Source organism: Mugil cephalus, chromosome 17 (assembly GCF_022458985.1).
Source record: "Mugil cephalus isolate CIBA_MC_2020 chromosome 17, CIBA_Mcephalus_1.1, whole genome shotgun sequence".
In the NCBI taxonomy this organism is placed as follows: Eukaryota; Metazoa; Chordata; class Actinopteri; order Mugiliformes; family Mugilidae; genus Mugil; species Mugil cephalus.
Window position 1 is genome coordinate 8,160,808 of NC_061786.1, and position 17,068 is coordinate 8,177,875.

The 17,068-nt window shown below is 43.0% G+C and overlaps 1 protein-coding gene across 9 annotated transcripts in view; it reads left to right on the forward strand.

Moving 5' to 3' along the window:
* The window catches only part of dlgap2a (discs, large (Drosophila) homolog-associated protein 2a), a 174,920-nt gene that overhangs the window by 129,919 nt on the left and 27,933 nt on the right, over nucleotides 1-17,068 (forward strand). For 4 of the 9 annotated variants that reach the window (XM_047610952.1, XM_047610957.1, XM_047610956.1 and 1 more), the window contains 6 exons: nucleotides 264-478; nucleotides 7,054-7,122; nucleotides 8,195-8,354; nucleotides 9,165-9,381; nucleotides 16,423-16,479; nucleotides 16,574-16,633. In XM_047610952.1, the coding sequence (XP_047466908.1) occupies nucleotides 264-478; nucleotides 7,054-7,122; nucleotides 8,195-8,354; nucleotides 9,165-9,381; nucleotides 16,423-16,479; nucleotides 16,574-16,633 (778 nt within the window). The remainder of the gene's footprint in view (nucleotides 1-263; nucleotides 479-7,053; nucleotides 7,123-8,194; nucleotides 8,355-9,164; nucleotides 9,382-16,422; nucleotides 16,480-16,573; nucleotides 16,634-17,068) is intronic. The other 5 variants (XM_047610953.1, XM_047610954.1, XM_047610955.1 and 2 more) reach the window with 5 other exon arrangements.

Here is a 17,068-nt window from a genome sequence, read left to right on the forward strand (position 1 = left end):
CAAGACACTTAACCCACCAGTGTGTCAGCCTTCCCCAGGGCAGCTGTGACTACTCTGGTAGTTTACCACCACCACAGTGTGACTGTGTGAGCAAATGAATAATGTATTCAATGTAAAACATCTTTGAGTGTCTATGATAAAGCTCTATATAAAACTGATGCATAATTATTATTATTATTATTACTACAACACATATGGCACGTCTACAGTACGTCTATAAACCCAACATTATGCATGCCTTTGTCTCTATCCCTATCGACCAGGTGCCGCAAGATGAGTGGGGAGGTTATCCTGGTGGTGGTAAGGATGACGAGATCCCTTGTCGTCGGATGCGGAGCAGCAGCTATGTTAAAGCCATGGGGGACGAGGAGAGCGGAGAGTCCGACTCGAGCCCCAAGACATCGCCTCAGAAGTCGGTGCGGCCAGACGCCCTGGTCAAGGCCATCATTAGACCCAGGGACCTGCTGGACTCCCAGAGGTATGATGCATTCTGAATAAATCTTTAAGTCATTCTCTCGGTTTGACTCACACTTTTTTTGCATTCAGTTTGCCGGTGGCACAACTCAAACAATATCTATCTCAAAAACTCCTTATCTCAATTTATGTCTTGAAAATAACCACATGTAGGATAATTATGTGATTATATAATCTGTCAGTTTTGGGTTTGTTTGACAAAAAACTTTCAATAGAAATTTCTGTGCTGGTTTAAGTGTATTCATCTCAGTGTCTCCTTTGATTCCCCTGGGATCCCGCCTGGGGTCACTGAGATTGTTTTTTATTACCAATACAAATAAAGTAAGTTGGTCAAATTTAATTAACCTAATGTACTAAGATGCTTTTTATGTTTTTGTGATGTTTAATTTTGTGTTATCCTATTTCGAGATTATGCTTTTAAGAGCTTATGTTGTCTATTATTAAATGTAATATTGGCATTGGCTCATGGACATTCACTCTCGCAATGTTTTCATGTTTCATGTATGGCCCCACCATTACATCAGTGTCAAGCCTTCGACAACTGAACCTTGTACTCATTGCAATTCCTCTCTAAGTATTCATATCAGAAAGTGTTGAGCATATTCTTCTTGGATGTGTCCTATTAAATGGTGAGGAGATGGATGTTTTGTTTTTGTAGCTCAGGGGCAGAAGAAAGCACTTATAAGAAGTTTACATGATGAACTGAAGATGATGTCATAGGAAAAAGAACACCATCTTATATGTTAAAAACTTAGCTACTGAGTACTGAGGTCAATCAAAAACTAGACTAGATTAATCTGTTTTGTGTCTGTACTCTGTTTTATATCATATTTTTCTTTTTTACCTCACATCTTTCACAATCTTTAATTCATTTCTGCCCCACTTAAATGCAGTGCTGATTAAATGGCAAACACAGATACAGAAAATGTTCATCACATGACGCGCACATCGTTAAAATGTATTTTCTGTCCCTCATTTGCAGCAGAACTTCAGTTTTCAATTATGAATCCATAAACTAAACTATTCAGATGTTTTTCATCATCTCAGCTAACCATAACTATTGTGATTTGAAACTGTACTATTGTAGCATTACGGTTATCAACTTATTCCATCGTCTGAGGCGGCAGACGAGTACTTTTTAAAAGGTGAGATTATGAGAAAGCAAATTTACTTTCACTCCCTCTTCAAGGAACTTGCTCGCCTTTGTTCGCGGCAGAATGTGAAAACAGTAATTACAGCCGAGATTCACGGGTCTATTTTAATAATGTGACAGTTTAAAAGATATGTGCGACCTGCTCTTTCACAACACTGAATGTTTTTATCTGCCTCTCTTCTTGTATGTTGAATGCATTTACCAGCCAGTGTTCATGTGTAGTGTTTCAGGGACTTTCAGTTTAAAGCCTGTGGGTTCACCTTCAATAACACAGTCGCTCTTTTAGTGAGATGTTGTCTTAAGTTTTGCTGGAAGGGCTGTCGCAATAGACAAATCTTTATTAATCTGATTTCTGTCACATTAATTAAACTGATATTGTGCGGAAGTTGTCATATCAACTTGCTAAACTGTCAATATTCATTAATTTTCACATAATGGCTATATTATAAATATTATAAATATCTAGGGTTGTGTAAATATTGAATTATTTGGAGACGTGGAAATGTTTCAGGTCATTGCTCTGAACAAAAAAATTCAGCTTTTCAGCTGAATTTATTGGAAAATTAGTTTGAAGTATCCTTCAAAGTCAGACTCGGAGACAGTCCTTTCTGTGTTGTGACAGAACAAGCATTGCTAATGCTAAAGAAGCTAAAGCTAGTCATTATTCCATCCACGTCAGAAGTAGGAGTAAATAATAAAATGCACTTCAAGTGAAAAGGGGAACGAGGGACAAAGCCCGATGAATTGATGTATACTGGATGTCCAAATCAGACTTGCTGTTGCTCCTGCTGTTACAGCAAAGTGTGAGCGTATCCTTTCTCATTTCTCCTCCGTGCAGTGTGTTTCACTCAGAGAGAAACACTCCTCACAGGAATGCTGCAATTCCTGCATAAATCACACTGCGTGGCTGCTCTGCTTCTGGTCTGCACAAGCCTAAAGGCAAATAATCTGGCTTAAATTGGAGACATTATGCAAAGACAGCATTGTTTCTAAGTGCAGAGCGGGGCCTGTGACAGACACGTAGCTGTGGTATGTAATGCTGGTCACAATGAGAGAGCAGATGCTGTCAAATGCTGGTGATGCCCTCACTCGTACTGATATATTCTAGTCTTTTTCCTCTTGGGGTGCCGACCCCGTGTTCATTTCCATTCAGCATGGGTTTTTAAATTACACTCTCGTACAGGATACCCTTTCCCCTGGAAGCATGCAAGCCGCAGAGGGCAGCATCCACGGAACAGGCGAGTACGCATCGGCACTGTTAACCTGACCCTTGTGAAAACAAGCACAAACGGGATTAATGGTGGCAGACAGTTTCTGAAGTCTCTCTGCAGGATGACATGAGAGGGAGGCATTGCAGCAGAGATCCAGAAACCGGCTTTTACTATCAAATAGTTCCCTTTTATGCCGACATAATAAGCCAGATATTCATCCCAGGGGATGCATAATGACAAATCGAATGTTATGGATCATGATCACAGAGGATCATAATGGCATCTTCCAGAGAGGATGATGATGTAACATATGAGGCAGCCACAATGAGGTGTGCTACTTCTTTCCCCCCACACCTTGCATCGTTATCCATTCTGAATAAGTGTAAACAGTGAATGATTTATGAGGATGCAACAGCAGGAACGGCTATCAGTTGCAGTTATTGTACTCCAAGGCCCCTCTGACTAATGGTTCTCTCAGTGGTTAGACCCAGAGTCTGCTGGGCTCTGCTTAAAGCGAGGTATTGACCAGCATGGATCAGGCTGTGTGGCCTGCCTCTGAATCCATTGAGGGTTTGTTGGCGCATTCATTTCAAGCACCAGAAGTGTCCCCAAGGGTGTCATTACTGAGGAATCCTGATACTCCCCTGAACCCGCTCTAAGAATGCCGTAATGTGGCGTCCTCCTAAATCTCTCTGATGGCAGCAATTTGAGATTGATTTGGTGCAGCGCTGCACAATTAAAACGTCCGAGTTGATATCAGCTGCCCTTTACTAAACGCAGATATACCTTATAATGGTATTGACATAAATGTACTCAGCAGTACAGAAATGGCAAACAAGTGGGAGGTCATTTCGAAACAAAGACTCCATTACTCCAACAACCTACTTTTATTTTCGAAAAAAAAAAATAAATAAAGATACACTTGTTTTATAGATACTACTGCATCACACAGCCTTTACTGGCCTTCAGCTGACAGACAGCGGCTCTGATGTTATCCTGTAACATACCTCGATAATATTGAGAATCCATTTTACTAAACTGCAAACTGTCCAGGTCCAGAGGCAGCAAAGCAATTCCACATCACATCACTGCCTCCACCATACTTCACTTTTGGGATGATGTCTTCCCGTTAGTATGCAGCACCCTTTCCAACCTTGGTTTTATGGGAGAGCAGTCTCTGTGATATCCTTCCAATAATGTACCACCCGGCCTTTGTCTGCAGTCACTAACCTTTTTTTCTGATATTACAACTCTTTGAGAGTTCGTTTTAATTATTCCTGGTTGCATGTCTTCAGATTTTTCTTTCTTGTAAGGCACATACACCTCTTGTGAATAGCAAGTGAGCAAAAAACCCTATATTTTATACCATATAATTTAGTGTTGCCATAGAGTTTTATTTTGAAAACTACCATAGCTTAAAATATGGTTCCAAATAGCTGGTTTAGGATTGTTTTGTAGCAAAAAATAAACGGTAAGCAAGCTTTGTCTCTTTTTGTAGATTCATTTTTCACTTAAAATCTCATTTGGATGTAGATCATAGGTCTTCAACCGCAGGGTTGCAAAATCTTTGGTTGATTAGACCTTTTATATATATATATATATATATATATATATATATATATACATAGTTTTCTTCCACAGATTTAAATTTCTTTAAATACACATTGAACCCAACATATTTTAGTAAAGGGATAAATGGAGGCAGAACATGTTATCTTTCAGTCAGCACTCAGCGATACAGGAGCTGTCACACTAGACCTGTCAATCTAAGCCTCCTGTACACAGTAGGCCACGCCCCTAATACTGCTGAGCCAATCAGGAGGTCGCATATTACACGCAGGTGTAGCAGGTTCCCAGCTTTTGGCCAAGAGCCTATTCAGTCCCCAGGTGAAATCCCAGAGACACGCTGCAATATTAGCAGAAGAGAAGCTAACAATGCAGCTTAATATTTGAACCTGTGTATTACAGCTCAATATTTAATGCAAGGTGTTAATATTTATAAATAGCACTATGCTTTGTTTAATATAGACCACATACAGTAGGTAGGGGGTCCTCAGCCTGACAAACGTTCAAACATAATACATATTACATAATACATCTACCCTATGCATTTTTTATTCTGTGTTATCATTTGGTTCTCTGCAGAACATCTAAATATTACAGCATTTCTTCCAAAGTGAGGCTATTTTCATCTTGTATTCCGTCCTTGCTCCACACATCAGCGGCATCAGAGATGCGATTGCCACCTGACATGAGCGCCCTCATGCTATTACGGTTTCTCGGGCTTGTAGGGGTGGAATTATATTGGATATAAGACAGGAGTGGCGAAGGTTGGAGTTCCTCCGCACTTGTAGCAATTTGATGTCCCTGTGGACCGTTCAAATGGGCCAAACACAAATTTGACAGCAGCGGCTCCCTCAAGCGAATCTCGTTAAAGTTAGAACAGGCTGTCAAGTTGTGTCACCCCCCCCCCCCTATCCTTCTTTCTTTGAAGCATTCTTGTCACTCTTGTGGTGGACGGGGTCGCCCTGTTGTTCATCTCCCCGCTAAAGAATACAGCCCTTTCATTAGAGCTAAAGTGAGATGTCAGTGATTGTGTTAATTAATATTCATTTACCAGCCTCACCAGTTTGGTCCTGTACGCCCTGGAAGCAGCAGAGCCGACCGAGCATGATGACCTCGGAGTGGATCGGCTTTTGTCGGATCTGCCAAAGATGTTTAAAGAGTGTATTAATGATGATAAACTGAACGGCATGTGACAAAGTTTACCATAAGCCATTAACATAATGAGTCAGTCAGTGATTATATGCCACTCCTGATAGCAGGTTGACACAGTTCTGCGTCTTCAGTTGACATCCATTTCTATCCTAACTGCGAATGATTGTGACCCGTGTCTAATCACACAAGCAAATCAATCAGACCCATTTTTGGTTCTTCCCAAAATAACCCCTCTCACCCGTGAGTAGGAGTCACTGTAATAAATCAGCGTTAACACTGGCAAAGAATTGGATATATCCTGGTTCAGCGTAGTGTAATTTCTCATTTAGATAGCTTTGTGCGTGAGCAGTTCTCACCCAGATCTCAAGGTCAGAGCAGAATTCCCGTCCATTGATTTGCGGCTGTGTGGGACGTGTCATGCATAGTTAGACTGCTTTTCTGTTTGCGAGGCTTTTTTCCTCAACGCTTCATGCATCTGTTTTGACTTTTAACGCCGGACACTGGCAAAATGGATCATTTGTATCTTCTAACTTTCCTGCACCCCACTTACAGTACCCTGAAGACGGCTGACCAATTGAACCTTTTCCTTTCTGATTGTGTTCTCTAATCTTGATCACGTTGGGAGTTAGAGTGTCCATCGTTTGTTTCAAAAAGCCCTTTTTTGGGGGGCGACTCTCTGATTTTCTCCCTCTCTGTTTTCATGTACTGTTCAGTCTCGTGATTATTTTTGAACCTCTCCCCTCAGAAATGAGGACGCGGAAGCTATTGTTCAGAGACCACCGAACGAGTACCTCCACTGGCAGCATGAAAGCCAGCGAGTGTGAGATTCCCATCACCCCTTCCTTTGATATTGGCCGACAACGGAGGGGTATTAGCACCAATCAGGAGCGGGGGGAAATTTGCTGTGTCGTGATTTGATAAAAGGCCAACGCACTCTCAAAACAGCCTCCCTTCCCTCATCTGCTGATAATAGACCCAGTTACGGGCAGGCTCGGGTGAAGTAATACACATTTTAAGCCGTAGCCAGAGCACTTCTATCTGATCTTCTCTGCTCGGGGAAAGAGAGATGAGTTTCCTTTTATCCCACTTTGGCTCAATTTACCAAATCCAATTAGCCACGCGGGGAAAGAGTGAGTGATGTTGTGTAACTAAAGTGTGCAGCATTTCATCATCAAGTGCGGTGTTACGTCGGCATTCTCTGGTCAGCGTTGGTGGACATCGTGCTGTCGTGACACAACCCATAATGCACTTCTCATTGCGTCATTTATGTGTTCCATTCAGAGGACAACTAAATCTAACTGTGACATCGTCCCACTTTTATCATCACACCAAGGCCATGTTGTATCACCCCAATGTTTGTGGCACGTTGGCGAAGCCTCCCAAGCAAACATTCAGTCCATGTAGAGTCAGATCCACCGGCCCCGCGCCAGGTGACGTCACACCCGTCCGACTCCCACTCGTGGGACCCAGTAACTCTGTTTTCTTCTCTACCCACAGCTCTTACCGCCTGGATAAAATCAACAGTGACATGCGTAACTACATCACCAATTTTGCTGCAGACTTAAGGTGAATACGGGCTCAGTGCCTCCCCTGCCTACCTCTCTGTTGCTGCCACGTTGCAGTGGTCAGATGTCGGAGCCAGCTGGCTCGCTGCCCTGCTGACACGCTCAATATGGACGCCTCGCGGAGCAAACACTCAAGACCAGTCAATGAGAGGTCACCCGGGGCGATCTGCTCACACTGGCAATGTTAAACACAATAAAGATATGATGACTCACTGCTGCACATTACATCAGCATGAGAGTAAATTATTTAAATTCAGACTTATCACATTTAATTGTGACGTAGCTCTTCGTCCTTACGGCTCCTTCCCTTTTACCACTATAAATACGCTGCTTTATTTTTGCCCTCGGACGTGTTTTGATGTTTAGAAGGTTGATCGTACTTTGCGAAAACAGGGGGCTTTGCCACAGCATCATAAAATGGATTGGGTGACTTTTAATCACGCTGACATTCTCTTGCTGCCAGCGTTTATCTCTATAAAAAGCCCAGAAACTGCTTACTCATCCCGGGCTGCCATTAGAAACGGATCTGACGGAAGATCCTAACCTCACTTTGGTGTTACTAAAGCGACTCGTAGTATTCTTTGGTGGGCTAGGGGAGCATTTTTGTGCCTCTGCGTCTTTCTGTTCACCATCTCTCCAGTCGAGGGTTTTCTGAGCACCTCCTTTGCTCATTTAATTGACCTGGCCGCCGACGCGTTGCTCTCCGAAATGCTTGCTCACTAACTAGCTCCTGATTTGCATTTCCCTCATTCCCAAGCATTGATCGGACGTTTCAGCACAACAGAAATCGAACTGACTGATGAATACATCACTGTAGTGGGGGAGAGAAACAGAAAGAGAAAGCATCCCCCTCTTGAGGGACACAGTGTCATAACCGGTCTCCCTCTCAAACTGCCCAGAGGAAACCTGTTACACTTAATAGCGTTTAATTGCTTTTGTCATTGTGTTACACCTGTAGCCACCAGTCTAACTGCTTGTTTATCTGTGAAATTATGTTGAATTGCTTAATAAACCCTGATCGTGGCTGTAGTCCCACTCCCTGTCCGCTTCTCTTTTTTTCTCTCTCTGTTCAGTCAGAGCTACCACTTGCAAGCCACCAGGGACATGCACCCAGGCATGGCCCTGGACCCCTCAGCCAACTACAATTCGCCCAAGTTTCGCTCCAGGAACCAGAGCTATATGCGGGCCGTCAGCACTCTCAGTCAGGCTAGCTGTGTTAGCCAAGTGAGCCAGGTGAGTCTGCACCATTTCGGTTTAGAAAGTTTTTCATATCCTACGTTGTGCTGGAGTGTCGTGATCCTCGCATTTGGGGAGAGTCTCCAAAGTTGCTTTACAGCCCGATTGCCCTTGACTCTTTTAGATGTTGTCTTTAAAACCTAGAAATCCTTTTTTCTTCTTTGACACTCAGTTCGTATGACAGTTCACTGCACATTGTTTACCTGGATAAATTAAAGGACTCCAACAGGAGTTGCAGAGATATTCATCTCCTTCTTGAAAGAGAGGCTTATTGATTTGTTCAGAGTCTTAAAAGCACAACTAAACTCCTGCGCATTTCAAATCCCAGTAGCGTGATGTTTGTCTTTGAGACTTGTTATTGCCAAATGTGAAGGGAGTGATAACCATCAAACAATTTCTTCTCAGTGAACAGCCATTTCAACAAGTCAGTGCTAAAGACATTACAAGATACATCATGCACATCTGAATCAGGGCAGGCACTCTTTGACAATTTGTGGGGAGTTACATCACATTGTATGGTATTCGCAGAAAGGAAGAGGCACTGGAAGCAGACTAAAGGTTATCAGCTGTTTCCGGGCAACATCTGAATACAAAAATAGTTTTTAGTTTGACATTATCTGTCTTTTTTTGTTTGGCTGATAAACATGTACAGTCAGATTTTAGCAGCAGGCTTTGTTCTTTTTCAAAGAGAAAGCGTGAGACAGGGACACAATCTCAGGTCCTATAACCAAATAATTTCTCCAGAAGCATACACCCGCACTGGCTTAACAATGGTAAAAGCATACTCTTGGCTTTTGTTTCTCGCAGGTGAGTGAAACAGAAATAAATGGTCAGTTTGAGTCCGTGTGCGAATCGGTGTTCAGTGAGGTCGAGTCCCAGGCCATGGAGGCTTTGGACCTGCCCGGTTGCTTCCGGACGCGGAGCCACAGCTACCTGCGAGCCATCCAGGCCGGTTACTCCCAAGACGATGACTGCATCCCCCCCATGGCCTCCACTGTCACTTCCACCATCAGGTCTACCACAGGTAAGGATAATACGGCAAAGAAACTCATTTTCACAAGAGAATACGTAACATTGTCCTTCTTGTTTGCTAAGACAAATTGACATATCTGACAGTGATTTGTGGTAATGGATGGATATAGAACAGTTCGTGTGAACTGGTTGTACTGTTACTGTACAGCGTTGTATCTTTGCATGAATCACCTCTATGTTTCCATTTTTTATGGAGGTATGATTGCTGTAGTCACCACCTGTGAGCTGTGCCAGTTCATCCTTCTGTATTTCGGATACAGTGCTGCATCTGCTCATCCAATGGAAGCATCAGAGAGTAAAGCTATGAACCCTATTGAAAATTACAAATAGAAAGAAAAAAAAGATTAAAAAAAAAATAGGTCAGAATAAGGACTGTTCTTTTCCCAATACATTTAGGAAATCTGACATTTGTTATAGTGACGGCGACCATTCAACTTTGTATGGAAATGGGCGAAGAAAAGGTTTAATTCCCGTATGCATTCTTTATCTAGATTCACATTGTGCTGCACACACTTAAATGTCATAGCTATGAAATTTCTTCACCCCAAAGAATGTTTCATTTACACAAAATATTTTGCTCATGTTTACACACAATGAGACCCTATCACCGAGCTGCAGACTATTGTGTCTAGACCTGGATAATGGATAATGTTAAACTGACAATGACTACACTGGAGCTGTCTCACTGGTTAGTGAAATATATCACATATGGAAATTGTCACAGTAAATCTAAACCTACTCAGCTGCATTTCTTTCTGATACTGAGCCTTGATTATAAATTGTAAGCTGTTGGTGGTTTCAACAATTCCCATGACTGCTGGATTCACAGAGGACAGGAATACGTCCCTGTACAGATGACGAATGTGGGAAGAGAAGAAGAAAAAGAGCCCGGACAAGAAGTCTGAGTGGATTCCGCCTCCTCCCACAGTAGATTCATGAACTAACAACAGCTGGGCTATAATAGGGAGAGATAGAGGTGTGGACATCTGGAGACGTGCTTATTATCAATTCTTCATACCCATAAATGTTTGATTACACTGCTTTCTCAGTAAACTTTGCATTTTTTTAGGATTCAGAAGTTGCCACTGTTTTGGACATGGGGCAAAATAGTGCTTTGATTCAGTCGGTCATACTGGACCTCACACTTTCAATAGGGTTCATACTATACTTCCTGATCGATGAGAAAAGGTTTGAAAGCTTTGCTCATCTTTGCCTCTTTTCACTGCACAAAGTTCACATTTTCTTACTTCAGCTGAAAGCGCAGGATCATGCAGGGATTATTATTAACGTCTCATTTCTTAGAAGTTATTGTCCATTCTTTGTGATGTGCTCACTGAGCTAGGAGTTTCAGCTTTGTGCATTGAAAAGATGTGAAGAATGCATGCTACAAATTAAGGCTGAGAAGGCAGTGTAACCCATTAAAGAAAATGAGTCAAAATGGGAGTGCTTTGTTAATGTTTGACTGGATTTAAAGTCTGCATTGGTGAATGGCATTAGAGAGATTTAAGTTGAAGTGTGAAATTATTCTTAATATACAGATGGTACACATATGACCGAATTGAGACAATAATCATCAGGTAGATTTCAGCTATTATCTTATTTTGACTCATGGCATTCAGTGCATGACTTGATGTTACTGCTTTGTGGCAATAAAAAGCACATTCTCTCCAGCTGCTCACACCTGTGGCCATATTACAGATACATATTTACATTTGTCTTACAGACAGAAATTATGTGCAGGAAGACTCTTGTTTACCCGACCAGGGAAGTGTACAGGAGGATTTGGCAGACACGGTCCCCTTGACTCATGATGATCTAGGCTGCCCCATCAGAAGAGACAGGCTTTACCACCAAGATAACATGGGAGCTAAAGCCAAACCTCTGTCTGGTCCACCTGTTTCTCCAAGCCTCTTCAGATCTCCCAGAACTAGCGCCCCAGAACGACCATCGCCAAAAGCCATCCAGGCCAGTATCAAGGAGTCGGCTACATTGGCTGCAGCTATCAGCATGCAGTGGAAGGAAGAAGTCTCTGCCATGCGTCGAGAGTTAGCTGAACTCAGGAGGGACCTCTGTAAAGAGCTTCGTGCTTTCAACAGCAATTTCAACACGTTCACGCAGCATTACAACACTTGGTCTCCCCAGGGTGCCAACATGGCAGCTGGAGCTGCTGCAGGTTTAGGTGGAGGGGCTGGGGACGGGGCTGGGACAGGTATGGGGACAGGGACAGGGACAGGGACAGGGACAGGGACAGGAACAAGACCAGGGGCAGGAGCGGGGCTAGGGGTTGGATGGCTTGGAGCCTCTGCAGTAGACACAGGCACTGGGGGAGCTAGAGAGAAGAAACCCCAGATATCTAAAGTGTCTGTGGGAACCCAGGCCCGAAGCAAGGTCCTGGTCCGGCAAAGCACTGCAGATGCAGCTGTTAATTGTCCAGAAGAGAAGGAGGAAAAGAAAGGGGCCCGCCGAAGTCTGCCAAAACAGCTCTCAATGGACCCAAGCATTCTTGCCTGTCCACAGTCAATGTATGTGGAGAGTGCCATACCACTGTCTTTGGATCCCATACTTCCTATCTCGGTTAGAGCTGTCCCACCGGATCCATTTGACTTGACCGATGTGCCCTCGACAGCCAAACTAGAACTAGAGCTGCCAGACCACGCAACTGTAAGCTCCTCTGACATGGCTACACATGAGCCAGTCACATCTCATGTGACAGTGCCACTCTCATCCGAAACCACTCTTGAGAGCCCTCAGGATTCACTGACAGGAGAACAAGAAATTCTGATTACTCCGCAGCTAATATATATAGTCCCATCTAATGAGTCCCATTCTCAAACTGAGCCATCTCACTCTGATAGCATGAAATCCCCAGATTCAGAACAAACTAAAAGAGATAAGATACAGCTACCATACCCAGTCCCTGTAGTTACTGTGTCTCCACCAGAAGAACATGATTATGACATCATGTCAGATTCAGAGTCTCCAGATCCTGTTACTGTGGACAAGCCTGGTCCAGACTCTCAAGACCCAAGTGCTGTGTCTTTACCATGTTCAGAATTTGAAGATTCAGATTCCTCAAACACAAAAGAACCATCAAATGTACCTATAGTGTCTTCATCTACTGTCAATAATCAAGGTCCCTCTTCAGTCTGTGATACTCCTACACATGACCTTGATACTGTTACGCCAGGCAATGTAGAGACTGACATCAAATGTCCATCTATTGTAGTATCAGAGTACTTTGATTTGGACTCTCCTACGAGTCCAACTGGCAGCGACACAAATCCTGATCCTATAATCACCTTTCCTGATTATCCCTCAGAGGTTCCCCCAGAGCAAATCACATCAGTCTCAACTTTTGCTTCCAGTTCAGTGGAAACTCAACCAAACAGTGAACCAGAGTCCCAGGATTCAGAGTGGCCACCTCTTCCAGAACCACTGGATACTACCCCCATATATCACGCTGATCTGGTGCACTTTGACCTAGTCATGCTGACTTCGCTAGATCAAGACGACCTTGACTCCGTCTTCATGGACCCTGAACCAGACCCTGTTGACCTGAGTGCCGACTCCTCTTTTAATTCAGAAGACATAGATGCGCCTTTATACCAATCAGATTCTCCAAGTTCACCCCTTCCCACAGTTGACCCTGCCATGATGTGCCCGTTGGATTCTTCACAGTCAACAGAGTTTGTCTGGTTGGATCCAGCAATCGAGTATCGCTTAGCTGACATGCCTCAGGATGTATCTGTGGAAGCACATGAAGTACCACTACCACAGGTCACTGTCACAATTTCCCCTCCTAGCTCAGTATCTCCTGACACATCACTGGAAATAGACTTTGGCCCCACAAGTCCAGTCCCAGAATCTCTTGTACATGATACAGATACAACATCACCGGACCTCCAAAACATACACTCAGTGGACCTGGAGTCTGATGACATTATTGAAGAGACACTGGAGTGTATAGTTGTATCCCAGGAGACTGTGGGACTTGCGGGAGAGGCCACGGCAAGTAGTCCTGAGAGACCGTTGAGCGAGCAGGCCTTTCTGTGGTACAGGTGGCAGAAGAGGGGCCAGAGGCGAGACTCGATGCGCAGGAGTGCAAGTGTGGAACTGTGGAGCGGTAGATACGAGTACAACAGTGCAGAAATCACATATGTGTCTCTCACTCTGTGATCCCATACCTCATTCTCAGCAGACAAAATGTAGCTCAAACTCTATTTATAGCTCCCGGTTTGTAGCTGCCAGTGCTCCATAGAGTAACATGTGGATCTAAATGTCATGTGATCATTGGCATTCAAGCAAGGACTTCCCTCTTTACAAACCTGCAGTAGTATTCCATGGGAAAAAAAACTGCACTTGTAGCAGAATAAAACTAATTTCATGGTTTGCTACATGCTGTAAGAATGTAACAAACCTCCAGTGGTGACAGTTGTCGTGAACAATAACACTTCAAGAACATAATGAACACAGTTTGAACTTCTCTGAAGAAGCTGTCACCACTGATGTGAATTATCTTCCAGTATGACATTTCTTATTTGAATACATTAGTAATGAATGTGGTTGTTTTTTCATTTCATCAAAAAAAGAAAAAAAAAAGAAAAAATGTTTACATATCTATTTTGAGAGACTCTTTCAAGAGACCAGGTGTAGACTATAGAAATGACATCCCAATGTGAACAAGGTCTCGACAATCCTTGCAGTGATGACAGAAAACTGACCTTCTCTGTGTATTAAGCTCTCTGTGTATTGTCACTCTAAACTGGAGTGAGGAAAATCTCGACAGTTATCATATAACTATAAAGACATACCGTTTACTATGTGAGCTGTTGGATGGACTCTGCAGTTAGGAGACACAAAGCTGTTCAATGATGTTTGCACAATCTAAGATGGAGCTGGAATAATCTACTGTTATGTTTAATATTCCTTTTTTTATTTCCTTGACTTAAAATGGTGGAGAGAAAAAAAAATATCAAACTGTAAAACTGTAAACGTGGCAAAGGTTGTAAGCCAAGAACTGTTGAACTAAGCGGAAAAAAAATACAGGTTTGCACAGGGTCGCCCAAACATTTGCATACAGCTGTACTGTACAAATGAACTCAATCATTCAGTCATCTTCGAATCACAAATCAGTACAGTTGTGGTATGTAGCCTCTTTGTAGACACCTGAGCCTCGTGTTATGTAAATGCACATACACTATAGACACATGTATTTAACAAAACCGTATAAATTGTCCGATAATCTGAGTACAGATATGACAGGCTTAGTCAAGAGATGATGTTGTACTTTTTTGTTGTAATATATCATCTTACTGCTCAGGAATCAGAGACTGGGAATGTTATACCAATGGGACATAAGTGTAGGGGCATGTTAAATGATTCTGAACACCCTCCTGTGTGTAATTATGCGACTGTTTTTTTTTGTTTTTTTTTAAAGTGTGCCGCTGGATGATGAAAATCATGTCGCAATGGTGCATGAGAGATGGCCTCAATATTTTGAGCATTTCATACACAGTGCCTCACTGTCGGTAACAAGTTTTGTTCATACTTTCGTTTCGACATTCAGTGCAATGAAAGGAGCCTACGCACCAACGCAAGAACGCTGAATTCTGTTACCAGCCATGTGGAGCTAAAAAGCCAGGCAAACGACAAGATGTATCCGTGCTATCTGTCCAATTAATGGGCTCTATATGGAATCGCCCACTGAAGTCTGTGCTCTAATAAAGTGCACTGGAACAAAAAGAATTGTTCAGCGGAACATCAGTGAGCTGCCAGAAACTGATTTTTCCCGTCTGTTGTTTTGAATTGAATATGCGCAGGGCACTTTATGAAAGTTTGCTAAATTGGCTGCATCTGAAAGGGTTTCAAAGGGGGCGGGGAGTTAATTAGGTTCTATTGTTGTATTCATTTTCACCGACATAAAACGCACCCCTCTTTTCCCTTCCTCTCTGGGCCTCTTCCGTTTTTAACTTTTCTTCGCAGTAAAAAGGTCACCTGAAAGCCGCAGTTTAACCAGCGCTGCAGCGACATGTTGTTCGTAACATAACGGCTTAATCCAAAAATGAACTGCTTCAGGATTCAGTCATCCAATGAAACACAGTGGCATATGATGGCAGTCCTTTTTCTTATACGAACTGTGGAACAGAGGGAATGATGCTGACGAGTAGTTGTGCTTCACGAAATATACAGTAAACACATTGGTTGACCTGTGTTTGCCATGAGGCAGCACTTCCTGATATATATTTAAAAAGCAAATAAACCAATGCCCTCAGCCAAGCAAATGATCTGCTCTTCGTTAATTCACATAATTGCTTTAATTGCTTCCAACTTTAAATGCCTATCTTTTGCACACCTTGAAAAGGTTAAGAGTAGCATGAACAGATTGGAACAAATAACATTATCGTTCAATTCATGAGGCCCTAACTTTCTTCAAGGGGGTGTTTTTTTTATTAGTTAAAGCTAATTAAATTAAAGCTAAACTAATTTGAAACGACTGAGTCGATGTTCAGAGTTTGATTTTAGTTTAATAAAAACACACTCACATATTGTAAATAACCGACTGAATGGGTGGTGTCTGGAATACAGAACCCAAGACAACTGAAACAACAATGCAGATTCACCCTGTAAACAGAAACACATACTCACAGTCTGACTGAAGGAAACGAGAATGCATTTAGCCACTCATTCGTACCACACCACTAATGGCCACTTGGTCAACTCCTGCACAATCACAGCCGCAGGTCAGCTACACAAATGGCACTGATGCTAAATCACGATGACGTTTAAAGAGACTGATGTGAGGTAGAATTTCTTTTCCTTACGTGGTCACAAGACAAGCGGGGGGGGGGGGGGGGGGGGTGGGGGGTTAATAATCATAACAAGCTCAAGATCCTGGCACTTTGCTGAAGCATGGTCACTTTATACAGTCAGGGTATGGATTTGTCAGACTTTCATATTACATTTTTTTATTTATATATATATATATATATTGCAATGGTGGGTTTTTGAATGATTTTGATAAATTCGTACATAGGTCCCTCTGTGCAAGATGATCCTCACAGCCTGCAGTCTCTCACTGGATCCAGCCTGAGTATGTCTTTTGCATATGTTAATAGCTTGTACTGTGTGTTTGGGCAAACGTGCCCACCCTTCTGAATGTCCCCCCCTCGCTCCATTGTTTTCAGGGATCCAGTTCTGCCTCCCCTCCACCTGCAGCATTGACTGGACTCCCCAGCAAACCCCAGGTAAACCTCCTACCTGGGTCATCCTCTGTCACTCATTTTCAAGGGTATCACCTTACGTAGTTGCGGTTCAGAACAGGGAAAGAAAGCAGAGAGTGAATTGTTTGAGAATTGTTTGAGATTGCATGTTGAGAATGCACTTTGAATGAATGCTGTGTGATCGCTCACATTTTCAGCCGTAGAAGTTGAGCACGGGGAAAGCTGGGGGGGGGGTGTTTGTAGCGTAGATGACTCATTTCACTTGAACAGCTGTTACTCATTGATGAAGCACTTGTCCCTGTACTAGCTCGGCTACCCGTACCTCAAGCCACCCTGCTTCTCAGATTGAGAGATGCAGCAGTCCTGACAGACTTAATTGCTAAGAGTGCTTTCCTGACATATTTACGATGGCAACGCACTCTGAAACCTACTTTTCAACGTCGCTCCACAGTCGCACAC